General features: G+C 39.8%; 1 protein-coding gene across 3 annotated transcripts in view; it reads right to left on the bottom strand.

The window, feature by feature from the left end:
- Nucleotides 1-25,097, bottom strand: part of nectin3b (nectin cell adhesion molecule 3b) — a 45,338-nt gene that overhangs the window by 10,979 nt on the left and 9,262 nt on the right. For 2 of the 3 annotated variants that reach the window (XM_061740926.1, XM_061740927.1), the window contains exons 2-5: nucleotides 17,670-18,017; nucleotides 16,480-16,779; nucleotides 15,793-15,910; nucleotides 15,056-15,207 (exon numbers count right to left, since the gene is read on the bottom strand). In XM_061740926.1, the coding sequence (XP_061596910.1) occupies nucleotides 15,056-15,207; nucleotides 15,793-15,910; nucleotides 16,480-16,779; nucleotides 17,670-18,017 (918 nt within the window). Of the gene's footprint in view, nucleotides 1-7,841; nucleotides 8,531-15,055; nucleotides 15,208-15,792; nucleotides 15,911-16,479; nucleotides 16,780-17,669; nucleotides 18,018-25,097 lie in introns of those variants that run through there. The other variant, XM_061740925.1, reaches the window with a different exon arrangement.

The following is a 25,097-nucleotide window of genomic DNA, read 5'->3' as shown; positions in this document are numbered from 1 at the left end:
GCCTCCAGTTGCACAGCACCCAGACTCTGGAACTCCCTCCCCCCACACTTAAAACAGACTCCATCACAACATTCAAAACCCAACTCAAAACTCACCTCTTTAAACTTGCTCACTCACTTTAACCAGTCACTGTGCACCACACTACACCAGTTTGTTTTATTTATTGATTGATGTACTTTTTGATTGTCTGTTGCTTTTTTTTTTTTTTTTGATTAATTGTACTTTAACTTGTGTTGTGTTAAAATGTATTTTGTATCTTTCACACACACACACACATTATATATAAAATATATGTACATACATACATACAAATATAGGCACATTCATACATACTAGGGCTGGGCGATATGGACCAAAAGTCATATCTCGATATTTTCTAGCTGAATGGCGATACTCGATATATATTGATATTTTTTCTGTGACATAATTGGGGTTTCCCCCAAAGCATTATAACATAGCATCTCTGTTAGCTTCATTTTTTTCTGAGGCAAACCCTTAAAAAAACTGTCAGTTTTAATACAAAGCCTCGTGCCAAATGTTACACAGGTACCTTTATTAACAGAGGTCTGCACAATATCAAAATGTATAAAACAAATTAAAGAAAAATGAACTGCCTGCATATATAGAATAAAAATGCTTCTTGAATAAAATAAAACAAATATCCCTTTCCTGCATAACAATGAAATTAAAATACACTGTGCAATTAATACAATCTAGTAACAGGCAGAGTTTTCCACTGAGGTTTTTTTTAAATCGATATAAATGATATTGTCTCGTACCATATCGCGTTTGAAAATATATCGATATATATTAAAATCTCGATATATCGCCCAGCCCTAATACATACACATATATAAATATATATATAAATACATACATACGCATACACAGATAGGTCTATACAGACACACACACACATATATATATATATATATATATATATATATATATATAAAAATACATGCATACATACATACATACACACACAATTATATACGCACACATGTATATACAAATATACATGTGCACACATACATACATATGTATGTGTGTATGTATATATATATATATATATATATATAGATACACACATACACACACACATTCATACGTACATACTGTATATACACTCATGCAGCTGAGAGAGGAACTAAAAGTTTTTAACCACAACAGTTCATAGGTCGGGCATCATCGACACCAACTGCTCACCAGAGCCAACATCTCTACATTGTTGTTCCTAAAGTTCATTTGCTGTTGCATTAGTGTTGTTAGACCATATGCCGTCATATGCTGGTCCAGAGGGGGGATTAGGATTAATCGTGGTTAAGATGTATTAAACAGGAACAGAACAGCAAGCTTTGGCCAATCAGCAGCAAAGTGTAAAACTGTGAATGTGGGACACCGAAGGAAGTAGAGGACAAAGGAGGGTGGAGGGGCGGGGTGTGTGCAAAATGTGTAATGGTCAATTCCAGTTAATTAAGAAACCGACATGAGGCGAGAAGAAGAAAAAACAGAAAGGAAAATCAATGATAGGTTGAGAGGAGGATTCTAAATAACAGTTCAATTACAATGCAGAGTGAACAGTTACCGAGCTCTTCACTAACCTCTTCCTCCCATGTTTCCCTCCCCCTCCCTCTGCTCCGTTGATCATTATTCGATTACCTCTGCTGGCTGCTGAACTGTAACAAAGACCTCCAGTTGATCAAAATGCCTTTAAAACATTTAGTTCATCAACTGCTTTAATCCTCGTCGATGGACGTTTACAAGAACCTTCACGGAGAGAAGACAGATCCATAATCTGACCTTTTGTTTTTATTTCTTTGGCACCAATTTATATCAGAGTTTGAATTTTCATGAATCCTTTTCCGTAGAAACCATAATAATATAGTTCATTTTCAACCTTAAGCGCTCGTGCATGGTCAGTTTTGACATCTTTCTCCCATATGGGCATTTTTTTTTTATTTATATCTTGTTTCAAATATCATCTACTCCGGAGGGGCTTGGATTACTGGCGTTAGTGATGGATCAGCTGTCCCCACGCTGGGATCTGGCTCCAGATCTGGCCCCCCCTTCGGTCCCTCGCAAGGCTCTCCCACTTGAGTGCTTCACCACATCATCATCATCATCATCATCATCATCCTGAAGCCACAAGGCTGTTGCTTAGAAAGAGTTGAGCGCTAAACGGCACACTTTGTGGCCTTGGTAGATTTAAGGTGGTGATTAGAAGGAAAATACTGAAGGGTTTTTCTTAGACGATTGTCCTACAGCAGTGGGGGTAGTGGGGCGGGTTTTGGACCTCTCTTTCAAGATTTTTCAGTTTTAGGCTGGCAACAATCTGATCCCACCTCTTGTGGGGAGTTGATATCAAAGTCTCCCCCTCAAACGCGCTCGTCAGTGCTGCATCCCTCCGAGCCGGCTGAGACGTTCGCTCTCTCCTTTGTGTTTTTCCCTTATAAAAAGTATCCTTGGAAACTGTTGTGTTGCAGGCGAACAGCGAATCCGCTGATCTTTTTTACACAAGTGTCTCAAAACAAATTCGAGCAACTGAAGGAGCTGACATCATTTCAGCTTTCTGAGCAGCTTCCAGCATTTATTTTGAGAGCGAGTGAGCGAGCGAGCGAGCGCGGGCTCGTGACAACTGCTTTGGCCACAAAAAAAAGATCTGGGAGAGACGGACGAGTCGGCTGAAAAGCGAAGACTTCCCCGTGGCTGCGTGACTGGAGGATCTGTAGTGGGAGCTGAACGGTGTCAAGGTCACATTGGGAGGCTACGTCCTCATAGCTGGGGGGGTCTCTGCACTTCCAGAGGCTGATTCTCTCCCTCTTTCTGTGCTCTCGCCTTTCACAGCGGCAGTTAACCTCTGCCCCCCCCCCCACTCCCTCTCTCTCCCTCTCCCTCCCTCCGCTCTCTGTGGCCAGGTAAAGCTTGGGAGAAGACTGCTTCCATCAGCAGCTCCAGATGAGCTTGTTGCCATGGGTACAGTCAATGGGCTGGAGAGTGGGGACTTTGGGCCAGTCGGAAACACTCAGCGTTTAATTTTACCAGCTGGTAGACATCGGGGGGGGAGAGACACAGGGGTGGGGGGTGCAGTGGAATCACAAAGGAGAGGAGCTGTGGGGGGGGGGGGGGGGGGGGGGAGCGAGGGCCTCCGTCCCCAAACAAAGCAAACGGGGGACCGGTGAAGAGGGCACAGCGAGCGCGAGAGGTGATGGTTCGAACCCCGTAGCTAAACAGCTCAGGGCTGCAGCATCTGATCAAGAGGCAAAAGCAATTAAAACAGCCTAAATCAGTCTTTCTACTAACGAACAAATATGAGATCATGCAAGATGGGGGGAGAAAAAAAAAAAAAAATCATTTTGAATTACATCATGCGCTGCGATCCAAATATGCACGCTGGATTTGGGGGGGTGGAGTGTTATGCAGCAGTATGCGTTGGGGAGCTGGAGATGATGTCATTTATAGATGAACAAAGAGGCTGAGACTGAGCAGCCGGAGTAATGAAAGCGGAAAAAAGCTCCAGAGAAGAGAACTCACAGGTGCTAAGGTGCTTTATTGAACAAAATTATCTGAAAAGGAACGACAAAAATAACGCTCCACTGCTGTGACCAACATAAATATTTTTTTTTTTCCTTCCACAAAAATTACATTTTCTCCAATATATACAAAAAAAACTAACAAGAGCACAAGATATTTTTCATTGACAATGTGAGACTGAAGGTCATCAGTCAGTTCTTTGTACAACAGTGACTACAAAAACAAAAACCCCTGAAACCACATAAGTAGAGAAGATGCAACTAATTCTACATCCAAATCATTCAAGCTTTGCTTTTGTCATTTTTTTTTTTTTTTTAAACATTTTTTTTTAATTCCATTAGGTTTGCAAATATACCGCGTCATCATCTGTCCCGGTGACAATGGCAGGAACGTGAATATGGCACCAAGAATTCCTCCTGACAGAGTGAAATCATATCAGATACAAAGAAACAAAAACAGGTCATCTTCATTCTAACGACGACAAAAAAACCCACTTCTAAGTATCTAAGGCACTAGTTGACCGATCTCTATACAAATTACATGTACAAAAGAAACGTAATTGATCAACGTGCGAGGCTTTAAATTGATGAGCCGAGCGACGGTAGTGTATCGATCAGAGGAATTTCCATCTTAGTGCATAGAAGCAAACACGAGGAGGGTTCAGACGGCCGTGCTTCCTGTTCTTTTCTGCATTTATGAGAAAATGATCAGACGGAGTAAATAGTCATCAGTAGCAGGCCGAGCCCCAAAAAACACCACAATTAAATTTATCAGCCTAAATTAAGCTGCGCATCCCACAAAACGACCGACTGCATTTTTCACCTGGGCACTCCAATTAAGAAAGAAAATAAAAGGAAATTTAAATATTTTAGCTCAGTTCAGACAGCAGATGGATTTACCAAAATGTTGTCAAATTTCATCTTCCCTCTTCAGCTTAATACAGAGGTGGATGAAATATTCTCCGCAGTGCTTGTCACACTGAAAAACAGCACCATTTTCACAGGTAAATAACGTGGTTTCCGTGTATTATGCACGCCTTTTCGCCCCTCACGCCAACTTCCTTTCATCAAGCCTGTGCAGTGCGACATTTGAATGCTCTGAGCAGCACAGAGAAAATTACGAGTACTGGGATGGCGGCAGCTATCACAGTGATGGAGGACGGCCCGATCGGCTCAAAATGTCACTTGGACAAGTAAGAACAATCATTTCAGAAACCTGTGAATGCTCTTCTCGTCTCTTGAGCTGAATAACTTCTTCTGCACTGCACAGCTTTTAACTGGAACTAAGTTAACTGTAACTAGGGGTCATATTCTCCGCTGCAAGTTAGTCTTTGTCAAATCCCACGATGACACCTGCAGCCTACGGCACTAAATTCACATCCAGACAAATAATTATCATACAATTTCCATTTTGACAACCGTTAGTGTATTATTATAATAATTAAAGCATCTTTTCTATTTCAGGCTACCCTGTACACGATGGCACATTAGTTATTTACGTAATCTAATGATCAGTTATTACCTACCTAGTCAGTAATACTTAAGTTAGACACCATCATCCTATTTCTAAAGACAAGTTTAACAAATATTTGGCATCTAGCAGCAAATATTGTGTAGGTGACCATACTAAAGTTGGCATGTATTCACAATTAGTGTACGTGGAGGAAATCGCCGGATCTCCTCCACACAATCGGATAATATAAGTGCAAGTGCCAAAATACAATAGTTTTTGTCTGTATACAAAAAAATGAACTTCATATTTACATCCACAATAGCTTAGTCAATGTTTGACACCTGATCTACTGGGGCTCTGAAGCCCCGATGAAAAACTACATTTAGAAAGAAAAGGAAACAAGGTTTTCTTCTCAGTTCAGTCACAGCACTTGGTATAAACACCCTGCATCGTTTGAAACTCGAGTGATAAACAGAAGGACAATGTTTATACAAATAAATGCACGTATAATTGTATACCATTCCACCCAAAATTAAGAAGTGCATTATTTTCTGTCTACTCAATGGATTTCTCTTGAATTGAAGATTTAAGTGAAACTGGACCTTTTCCGCCCGGTGCTGAGGAAAGTGCTGATAATGACGGAGATCACCGAAATGAAAACATAAAACCTTGTGTGCCGTCATAATTTATATTCTCTCTATGATACAACTGAAGGTTTAAACATAATTTACAAAGAAAAACAAAGTAGGGAGAGAATGCCGGGGGTGTTGCTGCACACCCCGTTGATGAAAAAGCAACAAGCCTATTAGCTGCTTAGATTAGAGACGTTAGACCAGCGGCGGTCAAGTGTGGAAGAGCACAATAACTAAATCATTTCTTTGTACAGTGAAGTACTTTGTGACTAAGAGGCCAGCGTTTGGTGACTGCCATACGGTAGCCTGCTTCAAACAAAACCCTGCTAACAGCACTTTTGACTTCCCAAGAGCTCTGGTTTAGTGCCAGTGTTCAACTCCTTAAATAGACCAATCATCTAACACACAAGAGGATAATATGTGCCCACGTGACGAAGCGGTGAAAATAACTAGAAACCCTTCCCAGAAATTAGTAAATCTTGTAAAGGCTAAGAGGAAGGGAAAAAAAGAAACTCCCAACTATTATCCCTGCTAAATTAACTTGGTCCAATTTTATGCATATTAAGGCTTGACCTGCATGACAAAGGAAATCTGTTACAGTGGGCTGCGTGCCATCCAGGCAGGCCGCCGCCTCGCTCACCCGCCATCCCTGCCTCCTGGTGAGGAAATGAGCCAAGGACGTGCTGAAGGAACAATCTTCAAGTTCACACATCACCGAAACGTTTAGTGGTCCTCGTGCACTAAATTCTTACACGGTGATTTACATGAGCGCAGAAACTCTGGAGGAAACAAAGGGTCCGATGATTCAGCCGTCCAGCTATAAAGCAGTGAAGGCAGTGTGGTACTTTTTCTGTGTGTGGACATCATCCGTCTTAAAAGAATCCAGATTTATAAGAAGGGATAAACGCTCTTAAATTGAGACGTTTTGGGGAGGAAAGAAAGAATAACCTCTTATCGTGGACCATTTTTGAATTTAGTTGATCACATTGGAAAGATGGAGGTTTTGTAAACTTGGACGTAAACAAAAATCAACATGCGCGAAAAAAGGCTAATTTCACCTCATTTCACCGTCCTCTTAGTTTATGTCGTAGATTGATTAGGTCCATGTGACCTTTCAGGATGCTCAATCGCTTCTCTGAATACTTTTTGTCAATCACATTTCTGGCAGTCAGAACTAAATGTCATCACTTTTCTGATCATATCTAAGCCAAATGATTGCTTACTTTTGAGAAGAAACTAAATATCCATGACACCAGTGGGACGTTACATCTGTCGCGTTTACAGCTGCAGATTTAAAGAAGAAGAAAAAAAAATAAAAAATGAATAAATCTACCTCAGATATCTTTGGTTTTCAAAAATCAAAAATTAAGTCCGGATGACCGTGGCAGTTTTTTCCAAATCCCCCAATCCAAATGAAGTTTTCCTTTTATAGAAGGTATCCAAACTGGGAAGAATTTAAACAGGTGAATTTACTGACGGCTGAAAATTGAAGGTTTCTTCATCTGGGCCATCTTTTTTTAATTATTCCAAACACATCAACCAACAGCTGTTTAGTTTCAGAGGATCCTCAGGGTGTCATGGACTCTCAGTTACATTTTGATGAGTAGATTTGATTTAAAATAGGTAGTAACCTTAAAAATGTTGAGATTCTGCTCTAAATACCAAACTTAAGAGAAAGAATACATATAAACATATTCACAAAAAGTATTTTGCAAGATCCCATGAATTTATAAAAGGAATTAATAATATTGTTTCTGTTTTTATTAAAGTGGGAAGGTGAGGTGACATGGAACATAACCAAAGTGTCATCTTTTCTCCTCCAGGGCTTTGACTCCAAACACATTAGTTATGCTAAATTAATTGTGGCAGTCCATGTAGTAAGGCCACGCCTGCCCTTTTTTTTCTCCTTTTCATTAATTTGAACACACAGACACACACACGCACACACACACACACACACACACACACACACACACACACACACACACACACACACACACACACACACAGTACTACCATGTCCAGTTGTGCAGGCTGTCAAACTGAACAGTCGACATCAAAAACAGAAGCATCTCGTCTCTAGTGTAAACCTGGACGCTTGAACAAAACAAGCCAACTACAGATTATCCTAGTAGCAGGGTGTCTGCATACAAAAGAGAAATAAGGTGTTTTCCTTAAAAAAAAAAAAAAAAAACACAAGAAAAAAACAAAAACATCTGTTGCATTTCTGCTCCTGCAGAGTCGTGAAGCTTGTCAAACATACCACTCTCTACGTGAGATGACGGAGCCATCTGTGTGAGACACATAATCGCCCTCCGCACCGCTATCGTAGCAGTCATCCGACAGGTAGGGGGAGCCGTTTCCCTGGGGTTTGGGGGAGTGAGGGTATCTGGTACCTCGGGCCTGCGGTGGACTAGAATACTGCGCGTGTTCATGGTGGTGATTCTGCTGAAGGCCGTGGCGACCGCTCTCCCTCATGGCCCGCGTGTAACCGTTAACGGGATACTCCTCTCCATTGTAGTTGTTATGGAGGCGACGTTCGAGTTTGAGCTTGTGGTCGCCCCACTCCTCTCGGTCGTGGTCCCGACTGTGGGAGCTGCTGCCGCCTTTGGTGGGGCGGAGTTCGTGCTGCGTGGGCGCCTTTTGGAGGTCATTGGGGTACTGCTTGGGGTAGTGGCTGCCCGGAAAACTCTGTCGCTTCCTCAGGTAAAATACTCCGACCAGAGACAAGAGCAGCAGCAGGAACAAAGCCCCGCCAACGGCCCCCCCCACTACGGACCCCAGGTTGCCCTCGGGCAGGGCTTGGAGGGTGGGGGAGCTCAGGAGGACATGGCCCTTATCAACCACAAAGGTGGTGGAGGAAGAGCCGGTTAGGACAGGAGCAGTAATGGTGGAAGGCATGGTGGGAGGATCTAATGAAGGGAGGGAGGGTGAGAGGGGGATGGAGAGTAAAAGGGAGAGATGAATAGACAGAAGCAGAGAATGTCAATGCTAGCTACATCAGCATTTCACTAAAAAAGGGACACACTGACAGACAAAACTACACATGTATACATTCTCATAGCAACCACATGTTTGCAAATTCATCACTTAGGTAAAATGTGGAAATCTGCTTTTTGGTGGAACGACAACTGGTAGTTGTAATGACCAGGGGAGGAAAGTAACAAATTACATTTACTCATGTTACTGTAATTGAGTACTTTTTTATGAGTAATTTGTAATTTTCTAAGTAGTTTTTGAAATATGTAATTTTGACTTTTACTCGAGTACATTTTGACCCAAGTATTTCACTTCGCTACATTTGAACCCCCTCACGTTACTGAGTACAACATTTATGGTGAAAATCTTGTGGGCAATTTATTTTGGTTTATTGTGAATAGCAGGACCCTGCGGGCATTGGGCACTTTATTTTGTGTTTGAATACTTTGATTCTGGTTTTAGTGTTGTCGGTTGGACAATATGACGGAAAATAGTTTGCACTTTACAGTACAGGTTGTGACTGTCCTTTTGTCCTGTTCTGCGGAAGTAAGAGCTTTTACAAGTGTGGATGTGTACTTTAATATGCCTCGAAGTTAATTAAAACAACTTGTGCTGGATTTGATTAGTGACTCATCCTTTTTTTGCATTAAATAACTGAAAGTAACTTTTACTCAAATTACATTTTAAATGAAGTACTTTTGTACTTTTACTGGAGTAAATTTTTAGATGAGTACTTTTACTTTGAGTAGAATTTAAGCAAAGTAAAGATACTTTTACTCAATTACAATTTTTCAGTACTTTTTCCACCTCTGGTAATGACTCTCCTTACCCACAATTATGCACTTTATTATTGAGTTGTCGCAGTAAAGGTGGCTCAACAGCATGTGATAATTTCCTCCTTTCATACACACCCCAAGGTTCACCACCTACTGGGTGGTAAAGATCCTTAGTTTAATGTATTTTCCCTGGCCAGTGATGAAGCAAATACTTCTTTTCAAGGGGGGGGGGGAGGTGATACTTCTGAAGGACCATTTATTAACGAGGTTCAGTACCCTGCTGGATTCGCCGGAATGGTAAGATGAAAGTTGTTGCTCTTCAAAGGCAAAAAGCATGAGTCTACAAGTGGTCATTGGACTGTGATGGGCTGGAAACCAACATTTTTGTTCAAACATCATAGGTCCAGTGGCCACACTTTAATGCCCCCGTTCCATGCTAGTAAAAAAAAACCCAAAAAACAACGTTCACTTCATTGTAACTCACACAAAAAGTTATCAATTTCCTTCATTTTGCCAAGTCCTCAATTGATGACAACTATGTAGTTATGAGCAGTTAGGTGACATCATTCACTTTTCTTTTTCTTGGTTGCAGGAGTCCCTTTCTGACTCAGTCTGCATATTAGTGGATTTTTCACACCTACTCATTTAGACAGATACAGTAAAACCTGTATGTAGACAGTGAATCATTAAAAACTTTCATATTCTAAATCTGATTCTGGTGGGAAACTGCATGGAAGCATCTCACCTGTTGAGGTGAATTAAATGAAAATAGCATAAAATGCTGAAAGTATCGTGTTTATAAAATGCTGAAAACATGCACGTCTGACTGGCCGAGGCAGCGGTGCGAGATGTTACCCACGTTACTAAAAGACATTACAAACCACCACATAACAAGTGTCACATGATCACGAAAACCCTTCCTGGATTGGCATCACTGCTTGGCGGGAAAAACTATTTATTCAGCTGACAAAAGGGGGTGTTGGTGCTTTTGTTTGCGTCTGTGTGGCGCCTGCTGTGGCTGCTGGGATGAAGACCGGCTTTTTGAGCAGAACTGACCACCAACTGCTCTTTAAAATCCATTGAAACCTTTGACACTGCGGTAAGTTTTGTATAGTTCTTGTTTATAGCAGTATTTGATTAGTTTTTATCCGTTTAAAATCTTTTGTTTGCGGGACTGCTACCGCGACCCTGGAACTTCATTAGGAAAAAGGTATTTTTCAGATAAAGTTTACTTTAACCCTTATAATTAAATTGCACCTAGACAATGTGCACTTTTGATGAATTTGCATAGATATGCTCTTGCATTCGGCTATCATACCGAAATGATTTTGGGTTCTATTTTTGTATTTATTGACTCATTAATTAATATTTGAATTGATTATTTTTCTGGTTTTTTTCTACCTTCAAATAAAACCTGAATTGAATTGAAACTTGAAGGCGAACTGGTATGATTTTCTTTGCCTTTTCCTTCCCTTTTCGATCCGTCTCAGATTATAGTCCTAGGATGACAAAACTGAACTTTCAAAAAGAAAAAAAATAACAGAACTCTGAAATATGGTCTGGAACTCAAATATTGGACTGCACACAAAGTGCACCGAGCATTTTTCTTCTCTTGAATTTTTGAACATCCTGTCAATATATACATTTTTGGAGTGTATTTTGTTTAAAATGAATCCCTCAAAATGAATACACTTTTCAGTTTTTCCCCATCTCCACTGTTTATTGATCATCATTCACTTTAATTAGGCTCCATAAAGAACTATTCTTGTTGTTACGTGTTCTGGTCATTTGTGCTCATGTGGCATTGCGTAGTCCATTAGCCTAGTAACGGTGCATGCGTTACAGAGATAAGGAGTCATAAGCTCTGGCCATTAGCAAGCCTTCAGGAATTCAACCAATCAAAAAACACCTACGCTAAATCTGCTCATTTTCACCAGAATCTTGTGATTCTTGGTTTTTGTGATTTTGAAATAATTAGGCCATTTCAGTTTCATTAATTACACAAACTGGACTGAGCTGGAATTTAAATTGAACTTAACTAGACTGTACTTTGCTGTTAATTGGGACTAAACAAGTAAAGTGAATTGAATGTCATTAATACTGGGTGCAAAGCTACTCCAGAGCATCCAGAGATTAAATCATGAGGCATGAAACTGGCCAAGATAGGGCCACTTTAAATCACAGACCTATCCTAAGGCAAGCACAATTCCGCCACAGAAAGGCCAAACAGAAGAATAGTGTGTGATTACACACAAGATGCTGCCAGCGCAAACAAAAACATAGCTGTAAGAGCAGGGGACTGTTCCACAAACCAGGTTATCATGGTAACACAAACTCAGAGTCTGTTAGTGCTGTAATTGACCCTGTGAAATAAACCTGGTCAAGAGCATGTTTACTTCAACATACCCCAGAGTTACTTTCTGTCTCCTCCCCTTCATGAAGCCTAAACCAGTTTAATTTGATCAGACAATCAACCATATAACACACACACTTAAAAAAAAAAAAAAAAAAAAATGATGGCTCTCATGGCCTTTATTTTGAAAGTGGCTAGACAGGAAACTTGGTTAGAGGGAGGGAGGGGGTACAGGCAGAGGCTGGGATTAAACCTGCACCGCCTGCAAGAGGGTGATAGCTTTTGTATATGGCGTGCCCGCTCAACCAACTGAGTTATCGGGGCCCATAACATGGATTTTACGGACGTCTGAAAGATGACATGTTGCATTTGCCTCACCAAAGTATACTGGAGTATCCGAATAGATAGTTTGATATGATCAAGCCAGCCATGACTTGTACTCATGATGGCACGCACGGAGGATCGTTTCCCTCCCAGTGTCCCATATACGCAGTTTCTTCAGAACTAATTTGATTATATCAAATACACTGTTTTATTAATTCTGTAACAAAGAAAAAAAGGTTTTCACAATATTTATGCTCTATTAAATAATTTCTCTTAGTGAAGCTAAGAAGCTGAAACCCAGACCTTACCCGGCAACAAAAAAATACTTTTTTCTGATTGGCTGAGAAATTCTATTTTCTGATTGGCCGATAAGTTGGTAACTCCAGACAGCTAATATGACCTGTATGAGTGCTCAGCACGCAGTAGCGTAGTCTGCCTTTGACTCGTTTGTTTGGGCTGTTGGGATTTCCGTGCGGTGAAGTTAATTATTTCTCAGCGTGAGCGTGTGAACTTGTTGAAATGTGTGTCTCAGACTCAGACTTGAGAGCCCTGGTGTCAGGTTTTTGTTTCCATGTGACATTAAGCTTATAGGACCCCATCTTTCCATGCATGACAAATATCGCCCACATGTGACCATACTTCACACAAAATACATTGGATTATTAATTTTATTGGCCATCAATTATTTACAAATGTCAGTTTTCTTAATGTGGATGCTGAACATATGTATTCCACGTGAAAGTCAATAATACAGGACTGTAAAAAAAAAGAAAAGTGGCCTGACTCATGAACAGACACCCCCCACCCAAAAAAAAAAAAGATTTTAACTTGTGATTTTTTTTACAAATCCTCCAAAGGGTTTTTTAAGTTATTACAACTGCCTGTTATGTTGCAGTTACCCATCTGAAATGTTTTGTAGCCTATTCAATTTTCAACCATTTCAAGATTTATTTATTTTTGCTAAAGCATCTATGACAGTGAATATTAAGAACATCAATAATAATCTGTCCGGTTCTAGCGAACAGAATACAATAGAATGACACCACTGCAACCAGTACAGCAAAATTAAGTGGTGCAGACCCCATTAGGGGAAAAAACACCTATTGTAGAAACTTCCGCTCACTGTGTGTTGCCATGGTAAATCGAGGTATTGGAGCAACATTGATGCTGGCTTTTTATAGCCACGGTAACTCAGAGTCAACACACTCAAGGATGACTGAACCAACACCTGTTCTGAGACCTAAAACACAAGAGTTTTTTAACTTTGAGTTTGTTGAGTCCGGGTTAGTTTTTTGACACAGAGTTTGTTGAACCTTCTTTGTGAAACAGACCCCTGGGTGCTCTGTGTTGCCAGCTTGCTCTTAGAGTTCATCTCCCCTTTTTTGCCTCCATCACTAACTCTCAAGTTGGAACAGAGGAACGATTAAACTTCCATATCCGTCTCCCTCGGGGCAACACTTGTGCAAAACTTTGCCTTCAAAGTGCAAATGTCAGAGTTGAGCTGGAAACAGGGTGTAAAAATTTGACAGCAATATTAAGTCACAACTTGGATGTTTTATTTCCCCTTTGATCAAAGGATATGTTTTAATAATTAGCAAATCAGAATTCATGACACAAAAAAACAACCCCCCCCCCACCCCTGAATAGAGTTTTAGCTATTCACTTTTCAGTTTCTACTACTAGTCTTATTTGCATGTTGAGTGTTTTTTAAAACAAAAGCAGTTTGAAATTTGAGGCTAAACAAGAGCAAACCAAAGTCTCCTGAGGACATCAAAGATTCATGAACAAAGCATCTTGTACACAAGTCATACTACAACTACGACTGGGACCTCACATAGAAGTTTCAATATGAAATAATTTAAAATCCTTGCTTGAACTGGAATTCTATCACATTACTTCTGGCGACCGGGAGCGGCTCTTTGCACATGGATATCCAATCAAATAGCAGTACTTATTTTCCAGAGCCTATTTTGTGAGTATATTTTTCACTGCACCACAAAGAACACCAACCTTAAAAGGAAGGGGGGGGGGGTTGGTGGTTATACCCACAAACAGACAAGCCGGAGGCTGTGATCATAAGCAGCTACAGCAATGGAAAGAATTTGGGTTGAAAAGTTTTAATGGCATTGCAAAATTGCTCGCTACTTTAATCTTGGTAACCAGGCTAGATGTGAGGGCGAAGATTCACAACTGAGAGATCTGAAACATGAACCCAGAGGTTTGTAATCTCCAAGCGTATAAACTGTACAACTTCATGCAAAGGCAGTGAACCGACATGAGCACACCCACAACAACACATACAACGGAGGGAACACCAATATGCGTAAGCTTGTGCACACCCATACAGGTCCACTCAAAGGAAAATGAAATAGGGATGATAAATAATAAATAGAAGTTGAAAAGGACTAGTTAATGTTTTATGAATCTGGGACATCATCTCAGAGTGAGGCTGCAGGCCTTTGCCTCTTACTGCATGACACATGCAGAAATAACAGACAAAAAGAAGGCAAGAAAGATGAAAAAGAAAAATTATACAGTCAGAACTTCACTCGAGAGGAGTTTCCACAGGCAAGAGAGATTTTGTGAAACCAGAGGAGCATGCTCATAATTCACATCAGAGACATGACATATTTAGACACCAAGCCAGCAGGACAGAGTAGAGGCAGTGCACTGTGGTTTAAAGAGGCCTTAAATATTAGCAGCCGCTTGGCCCAGGAACTCCCCGTTTAAACATCTGGAGACCTTATGTTAATCAAGGCTGATAAGCATGCAATTAAGACCAAATCCAACGTCAGTGCCAGCATACTGCATCATGGGTGATAGCTTGATAGACTGTCAGTGTGCACACAGTGGATGAGAGTGATACGGTGTCACATTTCAGCTTCAACAACAATGTCACAGGCAGAGGTACCCTCTATGACGTGCATGCATGCATGCACAGTGCTTCCTGAGGGAAGACGAGGCGACCGGAGTCAGCTGTGTTCCGGTGCGTATACTCGGCTCACCTTGTATGAGGATGCGCACATCCCGACTGCGGAGGTTGATGTCATTGGCAACCTCGCATCTATAGACTCCAGAGTCATTCCTCTGAAGGGGACGCAGGAAAAGCAAAGTGCTGTTTATTATTTCCACCCCCTCTGGCATTTCACTGTCCAATCTGGGATACACAGAAAACAGAATTTGATACTCAGAGACATATCAACCACAAGTATTTTATAATGTAATCATTCACATATGACACTTTAATGTAGAATGCATGATACATTCCAATTATATGAAAGTATTTTTGTGTAATCTTTATAGGGCAGTAAGATATGTGGCAATTTTGTAAGGCCTGCAATGCCTTGATAGGCTTTATTGTGCTTGTGCTTGCAGGCTGTTATTTGATGGTGTCTACACACCCTCTGCACAAAGGCTGCAGCCCCAAAAACAAAAAAGCAAAACATGAAGGGGAAGAAAAAGGGAAACAAGATATAGGGGGGTGCTTTTTAAAGAAATGAACTACTACACACTTCCACAGGAAGATAACACGATACTTTTTTTTACGAGTGCTTATTTCAAAATTCTGCAAAGCATGCCTTTTAAAATCAGCCTAGATCATACGCCTCACAATACACCTTTATGAGACTGTTCATGCATCTAAATACTATGTGAAAACTCAAGATTACAATTAGCCATAGTTCTTCACCATTTTCCTTTCTGAGTCAATTTCAGCTTAAGACACACAGAAAAATTCACACACCTGATCCATCTAAAATGATGAGCTGGTGGGTTTGCGTTGGCTTTGCATGCCATCTGAACATTCTCCCGGCCCACATGCCAGTCTCCATCATACCCCACAACTGAGATATCAGGAGCAACTGTAGTGAAGAACACAAAAACAAACCAAGACTGCTGATTAAAAAGGGAAGAAATTATTAAAATAACATTAAAAGTTGGATCCGACATTTGCCGTTTAAAGGAAATCTTTTGACCTAAGTTATTACATCGAATCATAGTATGAATTTTTTAATGCGAAAGGTTTAGGGTTATACATAATTATTGATATTTTGCATTGATAATCTGTGGATATGCGCTGTAATTGGCGCAGGATCAGCTCATGGGCTTGAAACCCATGAGCCTATGCTCTCCAAATATGCACAAATTCACCCATGAATCAAAAATATAGTAAAGTGTGCAGAAAAACAAACAACTTAAAGCATGTTATCCAAATACTAAAAATATTTGGAAAATTGTGGGTCAAGAATCATCAGTACTTTTGACAGCATTTTGCATGCCATCCATAAAACTAACACCAAGACTTTCAAAAGGTGAAATGTCAAACTGTCTCAACTTGACTGTAATAAAAAAGTGGATCAATATTTATGTACAATGTACTAAAAAGCTGTTCTTCAGATGTTTGTCCATGTGACCATTCATAAGGACCTACACTGCACATTCAGCTGGTACGGGATCCTGAAGTCATTCTGCAGAGCCGGATGGCGGACCACACAAGTAAGTGTGTTCCCCTGGACGTGGCGTGTGGGCTGCCAGATGTAGCGCACTTGAGTACTTATTGTTCCATTGACATCATCAAACAGTTGCACTTCTGACTGGCCAAAAAGGTTGGACTCCCAAGACACCTCAGCTGGAGGGCGAGCTCGCTCCGCGATACAGGTAGCCACCACGGTTTCATTGCCTCCATCGATCAGGGCAGTTGACCCAGCAGACACATAGACCTTTGGCTCCACTGTTAACAATGAGAGAAAAGATAAGGACAAAGGACAAAGGGGGAAAAAAGAGGTAATTCAAATTAAGGAGTTGTTTTTTTTTTTTTAACCAGGTTAACTCCAATGTTTAAACTATGCATCATGTTTGTGTCTTTCCTGCTGATTCTACTACATTCTCATCATTTCTGGCATTCCTCTTTAGCCCATTAGCCCCTCTACCCATCCTGGTGATCTGTTCTGGGAAAGCAGGCCGAGGGACTGCACACATTAAGTCCGAGTGTGCAGCGGCAACTTCTGATCCAAATGAAAAATTATTAATCCCTTAAGCAAAGCTGAAAACGCAGCCCTAGAACCCGTTAATGCATGCAAATTAAGCAAAGGACTCTTCAGTGCATGAATTGGTGGTAAACTCAGGCTAAATTGGCGTTTTATTGTTCTGCAAGATTTCCTTTTCTGCTCATATCAACTGTCCATGAGATGGATATACAAATTCTGTACAACCAGCATGTTTTAATCCAGGTTATGAACATATCAAGGACACCTGAAACCTAAAAATATCTAATTAAAACTGAAATTTAAGTTAAACTATACTGCTCAAGCCAATGATCTAAGATGGATTAAATGTCCACATGTTTATTGTATCACTCCCATTGTCACGACTGACAAAGTACTTTCTGGAAGAATCATTTGGCCAACAAATATAAACTAATGCTGCAGAAATTTTAAGCTATTTCAGTGGTTAAGAGGCTTGCTGCCAAAAGACCAGGAAATACCGCAAAAAACTTAACTTACTTAACTTAAATTCTTAAAATCATCAACTATTTGATTTCAGCTTTCTGTCATCTTTAGAAACATTGCAGTGTAATTTTGAAGACTGGGACTTTTCACATGAAATGACACAGTCACTTACCGAGTACATTGACCGTCGTGGACGCCTGGGTGTTTCCCATAGGAAACGTAGCTACTTTACAGGTATAGATCCCCACGTCAGAAAATCCAACATTCTCCAATATAATGGTGGCATCATGAGAGGAGGGTGAGCGAAAATGCAGGCGATTAATATAGTCTTGATGGATAGAAATGCCAAAATCTGGGTGGTAGACGGCCACTGTGGCGGGGCCTGAAGGTAAATGGCGCTCCCAGGAACTCTGAGTCAGATTGATGTTGGAGCCAACGTCCACTCGGCACTCTAAAGTTACATTCTTTCCCAGAACGGCGCTCACCCTCTGAGGCACCATCACCTGACTGGACCAAACACCTGCCAAGGAAATACAAAATACAGCTGTCATTTACAAAGCAACAAAACTACCTTGACATCTCAAAAAAAAATATATTCATATGAAGATCAGTTTCTAAAAAAAATATAGTGACAATGGTATTAAAAGTCAAAGAGACTGGTATGATACCTTCCCCATGATTGCTTAATTCTTAGACATCCTCTGGTTTGAGTTACTGTAGGGCAGGGGATAACAATTGTCTAGTTGTAACAACCTGTGAAGCTGAATGAGCTAAAGAGGCAAATGTCATCAGTGGACAGTCGTCATCTAGGAAGATATGGAAGTACATTTGGAGCTAAATATGCTGCTGTCCAGACAAGATCCCCTCAGGTAACAGCTTGCCAATTTTAACCATGACAACAACATGATGATTTTGTAGTAAAGGTTAGTTGTAGGCTGGAGTCCTGCTGGAACTATCCATCTGTGCATTGAGTGTTTAAAGGTCATGTTGTCTTTGTACCGTAAGTTTTAATAATACACCAATATTTGGATTCCCGCTCTCAAATTTACATTTTATGTTTTTAAAAACTGGTTTGGACCAGTTAAAAACAACAATTAAAGCAGTAATAGTTCTTCATATTCAAAAGTGAGCATCTGCCGTTTAGTGAAAAATCTTGATTTCTGACATTTCTGAACAAAGAACATCTAGATATCACTGATGGTACGTTCCAACTGACGGATATTTTTTCATTCACATTCATGTTAGAGTTTTGTTTAAAAGCCAAATAGTGACTCATTATAACTACAGACGTGTTTGAACTAATCATATACCCCCCACTTATGCCAAAGATGTGTCATGACTCCCATTTGGATCATTCTGGCATCTGGTGCAGAGAATATCAGCTTCCATACCAAGTTATGTTTGAATTCAAGTCCAGAACATTTTTTTTCTTAATTCAAAAAAAAAAAAAAAAAAAAAAAAAAACAGCCAATATTATCAATATTATAAGAATCATGTATCTGGTATGAAGTGAAAATATGAATATGAAAAAAAAACAAAACAAACCAAACAGCCCAGTTGAATGAAGCTTTTTTTTGGTGATGTCAGTTGTTGAAATCCTTTTTATTTATGTACAAGTTCAACACCATATGACATCTGTTAGTATCAGACTGGATTCAAATACTTATAAGACTTAAGCCGGGACTGGTCCCTCAAACAATCCACAGCTTACTGTGTGGGTTCTCCAAGATGAAGAAATGTGTCCCTCCTAGTGACCTGGATTCAGGATTATGAGCAGGCTCCATGTCTGTCTCTGTCCAAATATAACTAACCCGCGTACGCTTAACTTCCACCTGTCAAATATATAACATGTCTTTAAAAGATGAGTTAAACCCTATGCTATAGGGGAGTTCAAATGATTATGAAAGGAACAAGCTGCAACTAGGGACAAAAAAAAGAAAAAAAGAAAAGGAGGGGATATGCTACCATAATGACATCATTGCTGAGCGAAGAAAAGAACGCTGAGAAAGAGGAGAGGCAAGAGCTTTTATGAAACACAGTAGGAGGAAACATGCATTTGAGATTCTGGTGCACAGAAAAAAAATGCAGTAACATTTTTTATTAAAAAAAAACAACAAAAAACCCAACACTATTCGACTGCCAAACCTTCAACTACATCACTAATTGCAACAAGCTGCTAGAAGGAAGACATCACACATCAGAATCTGCTGCACTGCTTGGCAACCGACTCCAAATATTCTATTGTTGTTTAGCCAAAATCAGCACAGTCTGACCATTCGTCAAATGTCCTCAAATACTGGCAACACAAGAGGAAATTTCCCCATCCCAAAAATATGAAGTTCTTCCTTTTTCTAATTTGACTAAAAATGGACTAAAGCCTTATGTGAACACACTTCTTTGTCATTACTGTTTTTAGTATCTTTAAAAATGCATGCAAGGTTAAAAAAGGTAAAACGCAGTTTTATAAATTTGGTTATTCGGTGACAAAACCAGATTATATATCTAACTCACCAGTTTAATTCATTATTCTATAGTGTAAAGAATAATTATTTGCTGTACCGAATGATTCAGATGATGATTTTTGCATTTTTTATGCATGTGCTACATGCAGCCTCAAAGACGCATCCACCATAGAAGAACAACCAGGAATCAGGCTGATAGCAGGCATGCAAAAAAGAAGAATCTGATGTCAGGAAATGTCCAAGAATATCTAGCTAATTGGCACTGGTGCGTCAGTGGGCGTTGTTAAATACATGATTCATGTTTTAACAAATATTTTGAAATGTATTTAATAAATGTTTAAATTAAGTAAACCTGTCCTAACCTGTGTATTCACTTTTGAAAGTCACAAGATTTTAGGATACCTGCTTAAAAAAAAACTAGCTACTAGGCCTGGGCGATAAACCCCAAATTTACTGTTACCAACGTCAATTTTCCCAATGTCGTAAATTCGGTGTTTTAATAAAAAAAGAAAATTATTTTTGTCTGTTTTGACTGTGTGCTGATACGCTATTTCCATTCCCCTTTAGGACGGTGTGTGTGTAATCACGTGACTCCACCCATCCAGTCTGAACGAGAAGGGAAACAGCCAGTCTAAAAAAAGAAATCTTTTAAGGGATAACTAAGGGTTATCGTACATTTATCGTTAGAGGTAAAACTGCCTAATTTATCGTGATATTCATTTGATGTTATATCGCCCAGCCTTACTAGCTACATTAATAAGTTACTACTAAAATGAAGAACCATAGAAATTCAACTCAATTAGAAAAAAATACTCTAATTACTTTCCCTTTGGGGATAATAAGTACAGTGTTCCCAAAATATGAATACCCCTTTGCAATTAGTTACACACTTTGGCTGTGCCAGAGTAAAGAATCATTTTATAATTTAGTCTGTTTCATAAGGCATTGTGGGTAACATCCCAACACGCACATTACCTTCAACACTGATCCTTTCAAATTTCAAAAGCAATGAGGAAAGAGATGCGCCTGCAATGTCTAATGAAATCTCTGTGGAGAGATAACTGTACATGCAATAAGGGGATGGGCCAACACATCAGCTCCTCTTGGCATCTGAAGAGCATTTTGCGTAGTGGAATAGCTACTAAGAAATGTAAAAAATTGACTCACCCCGCCACACAATTTACTTTTTTCAAAAATCACATCTTCCTTCTCGGCATTTTCTATCCCGTTTCTAGCTCTGTTTTTTCCTCGCTCTGGATGGGTGCAGTCTGCATTTTACTCAATACCAACAAACGTGCTTAATAAGTAAAGTAAAACAAATTAAAAATGCCCCAAACTCCACATAAATCTTGATCTAAAATCTATAAGTGTTGCACTAAAGTCAATTAAAGCATCCCTCCATTAGCTGGTATTGCTAATGGAGGGATGCATAGAAAGAAACTAGTGAACGGTAAATCAATGTCTTTGAGGATGAAGACGAAACTGCACCTTCCTCAATGGTAAAAAGAGATGGAAAGAATAACTGCATAATGGGAGAAAAGAAAGTTGCAAATCCCCTGCACTGAATATGTAATGTAAGAGGTATAGCAACTGAATTAAATTTTTATTGTGACGTGCCAGTGCCTTACATAACTGTGCCCTCGTTTTCTGCAACTCAGTAAAAAGAGTGATGAGAATAAGGGCAACGTCTGTTTGATCTAAGGTATAGCTTATCTTGACATAGCATGTGTGGTTTCTACTTTCTATGCTCCCAGAGTCTCAGAAACCGTCTTGAGCACTTGCAACTACTCTAAAACAAAAATGAGGAGCTTCAGATATTTTTATTTTGGTTTGAACATACAACGCGTCTCATTGACAGAGCAGAAGAGAAATTACAGGTATCCTGGCATCAAGGACACATTACTCCCAAAAGGATATGCTGTTGCTTGTTCCCACTAAAGTCAATATCATCTTCAAGTGTATTAATACCGCACACGTGTGTTGCTAGAGGGCAACTTGTCTTGTTGAATGTGAAAATCTATGCATTGGTAGTAACAGTGTTAGGATGGAAGTGCGCAGTCAGCTGTCCAGAGCAGGACAAGAAAGGACTGAAAAGTTGGTCAAAAAGATTTGATTTTGTTACTTTATCTAAATCATTTTGTTTTACATGCACATTCTTAAAATGTAGGCTACTTCCACACTAGTGCAGTTTCATTTTTTGACCAAACTTTTGGTTGTTGTGCTCAAACAAGTTTAGCATCAAACTTAAGTATCTCATAAGAACTATTACTCTCCATTGTTTTTGTAGATATTTGTGTTGCTCCACCCGGCTGGACTTAAGCAGGACCCCCCCCCTGATGAGCCAGGACCTTCTTCCCTCTTAAAAGGGGAGTTTTTCCTTGGCCCCGTTTGGCCCCAGGTTTTTCCTCCCGCTAGGGGAGTTTAATAATTGCACGGGAGTCATGCTCCGGGTATCTGGAGAGCGCCTACAGACAACTTAGATGCTATATGTACAGTTTAGATGTTAGTGTGGAAGCAGATTGGTTGAATTTTCAAGGAACATTTTAGAAAGGAGACATGAGTGTGGAGGCAATCTTAGTAGCCTCAGGCAATTCAGCACTTAAGGAAAGTGGAAAACTGAAGACTCATTCATTTGATTCACATGTAATGAATTACAGTTTTGTGGTCAAGACCAGTACTGAGTAAACTTTGCTGAAGATAATGTTACTGACTGGAAACTATACAGTACATTTCTATTGGCTAGTTTAGAGCAAATGTATCAGGTGACATGTTGCTGTCTAAGATGACAATATAAGCTGCATTTCATGTGTGGAAACAATGTGATGTGTGTGTGTGTGTGTGTGTGGGGGGGGGGTTCAAAATATGATTCACGATATGAATATAATATGCAAGTTATGTACAAGTTTACATGAATGCTTTAGCAATGCATAGGAGCCAAATACAAGGACATGTGCACGAACACACAGTGAGTAAGAAGATAAACAGGTAAGATAACATAACTGAGCAAAGAATTAACATTATTTGCTCTAATGGATGACATCAAGTCAAGTCGTTTTTTGGTAAAACGTCCCAAAAGATTTAAGATTTTAAAGGAATAAATGTAATTTTTAGCTCTTTGGGTTCCCCCACAGGAACAGAGGTTAAGTCAGTTGTGCGATGTTGTCCAAGATTTACTAATTTCCTCTCGTACTTGGTCAGTCCCTAACATGCCTCTGTAGCTCTATGAACTAGTTTCATCATAGTAGATGTGTTGCAGTGTTGTTAAGTGACTCACAGTTGTCGCAAGAGGTGAAAACAAAACAACCAAATAAAACAAACCTTTTGTTGTGCAATGTACTAAGATAGAACCCTACTCACGTTCCAAATTAGACGGGTTTTGAACCTGCTACATTTTTCATGTTGACAAGTTGAGCAGAAGACCAAACTTCTGTGTGGATATAGAGAAGCTCATTTGCATAGCCATGGCTTCTTAGTCTAATCAAAGTAATTAACGAATAAAACATATTTTTTAAGGGGGGTAATTGTCCTAAATTGCCAAGACAATGCGATTTGAAAAAGTCAAAGGCCCCTTAAAGCACATGTACTTGTTATGTTGCTGACCAGCTGTAGCAAACGTTTAATTTACTCCTCTACACAGCACGCTCTGTCGTTGTCTCGTGTCTGTCCCTCTGGATACGTTACACCTATAATAGCTTGTTTGTAGCTCTGACTGGTCGTAGCAATAACCAGCTACAATCAACCATTGGTGCTGCTCCATGGACAGGGGAGCCCTATGGATCGTTTTCAGACCTTATATATTCCTAGATGTGAGTCTGATCTATCAGACTAGCACCATGCTGCCTCTGGCCTGTGCGACTTTTAAAAGGGGAACAGCGGGGATTTAATGAGGATGTCTTTTTTGGAGCGATGTGGTGTGTGTGTGTGTGTGTGTGTGTGTGTGTCCATCAACAGAACCTTACACCACTGTGTGTAAAGGCTCCTTTACACTACATGATTTCTACAGTTGGAAAACATCATGGAACCTCGTACCGTACGACCTGCATCTGCCTAATTTTAGATGCAATGTCAACAATAGTTATATATATATATATATATATATATATATATGAAGTGGTCAAGGAGGAAAATGTGAGACCTGTCATTGTAAGGGAGAAGAGGCCAACTTGAGCTGTTGCTTTGCAAAGGGGAATCAATTCACGTTGCCTTCTAATTGACTGGTCCGTTGAAGTTGTAGTATTTCTAGGACGCCGTCAGAAAATTATTTTCGTTTACTAGACCTTTAAGATGGCTGTTGATAAAAACGGGTCTCACTGGAGGATCGCCGATTTGAACTTCTTTCACAATGGTCATTCTTTGAAATAGCTCAAAACTGTGAAGTGTATACTTGGCACAACAGGGTATTGATGGACCCACATCACTAGTGTCTTTCTAGTGTAGATTCTACTGTAAATATATAGGGGTCTCAACAAGAAAATAAAGCCACTTAAATTAAAAAAAAAAAAAAAAAAAAAAAAAAAATCAATAAAAAAAAACGTGGGCCGTCTTTGTCAAGTACCGTTATAAAAATAAATATGCAAAGCTAAACAACTATAGCTGTAAAAAAGTTCCACATTGAACTTAAGAGGGCTTCAAGATGTAAACAAATGAAAATATGGTCCAGTTCAAACTGCCGGATAAAGCTGGAGTCTGATCAGTGCCCAACAACCAGGGGTTAATTTGTGCCGGATCCTGCCGGAACAAGATCCGGCACCTCTCGATTTTGGCCTCCCTGCGTTCCGGGACTTATTTGGGCAGATCCGGCACCTCTCGTGTATATATATATAAAACAATGATATAAAAAAGTTTTTTTTTAATGTATAAAAAATAATAATATGCATAAATTCATTTACAGAACAAATCCCAAGCATTTCATTTCAGTTTATAAAGATTTAACGTCATTTGAAAGAGTCGGAGATTTGTTGATGCAATGAAAAGTTGGGCCAGCAAACCACGCCCCCGACCAAACAAACTTTGGAAATTTGCTGGATCCGGGGAGCAAGCAGCAAGCAACGCAAACATGTCAAAAAGACAGTTGAATTTACTGTCTTTTTCAAAAAGAAGGAAGAGTTGCGTGATTCTTCAAAACGAATCAGCAAGCG

Source organism: Cololabis saira, chromosome 14, assembly GCF_033807715.1.
Source record: "Cololabis saira isolate AMF1-May2022 chromosome 14, fColSai1.1, whole genome shotgun sequence".
Taxonomy (NCBI): Eukaryota; Metazoa; Chordata; class Actinopteri; order Beloniformes; family Belonidae; genus Cololabis; species Cololabis saira.
The sequence above is the reverse complement of the archived record's forward strand: the minus strand, read 5'-3'. Positions and strand labels throughout refer to the sequence as shown.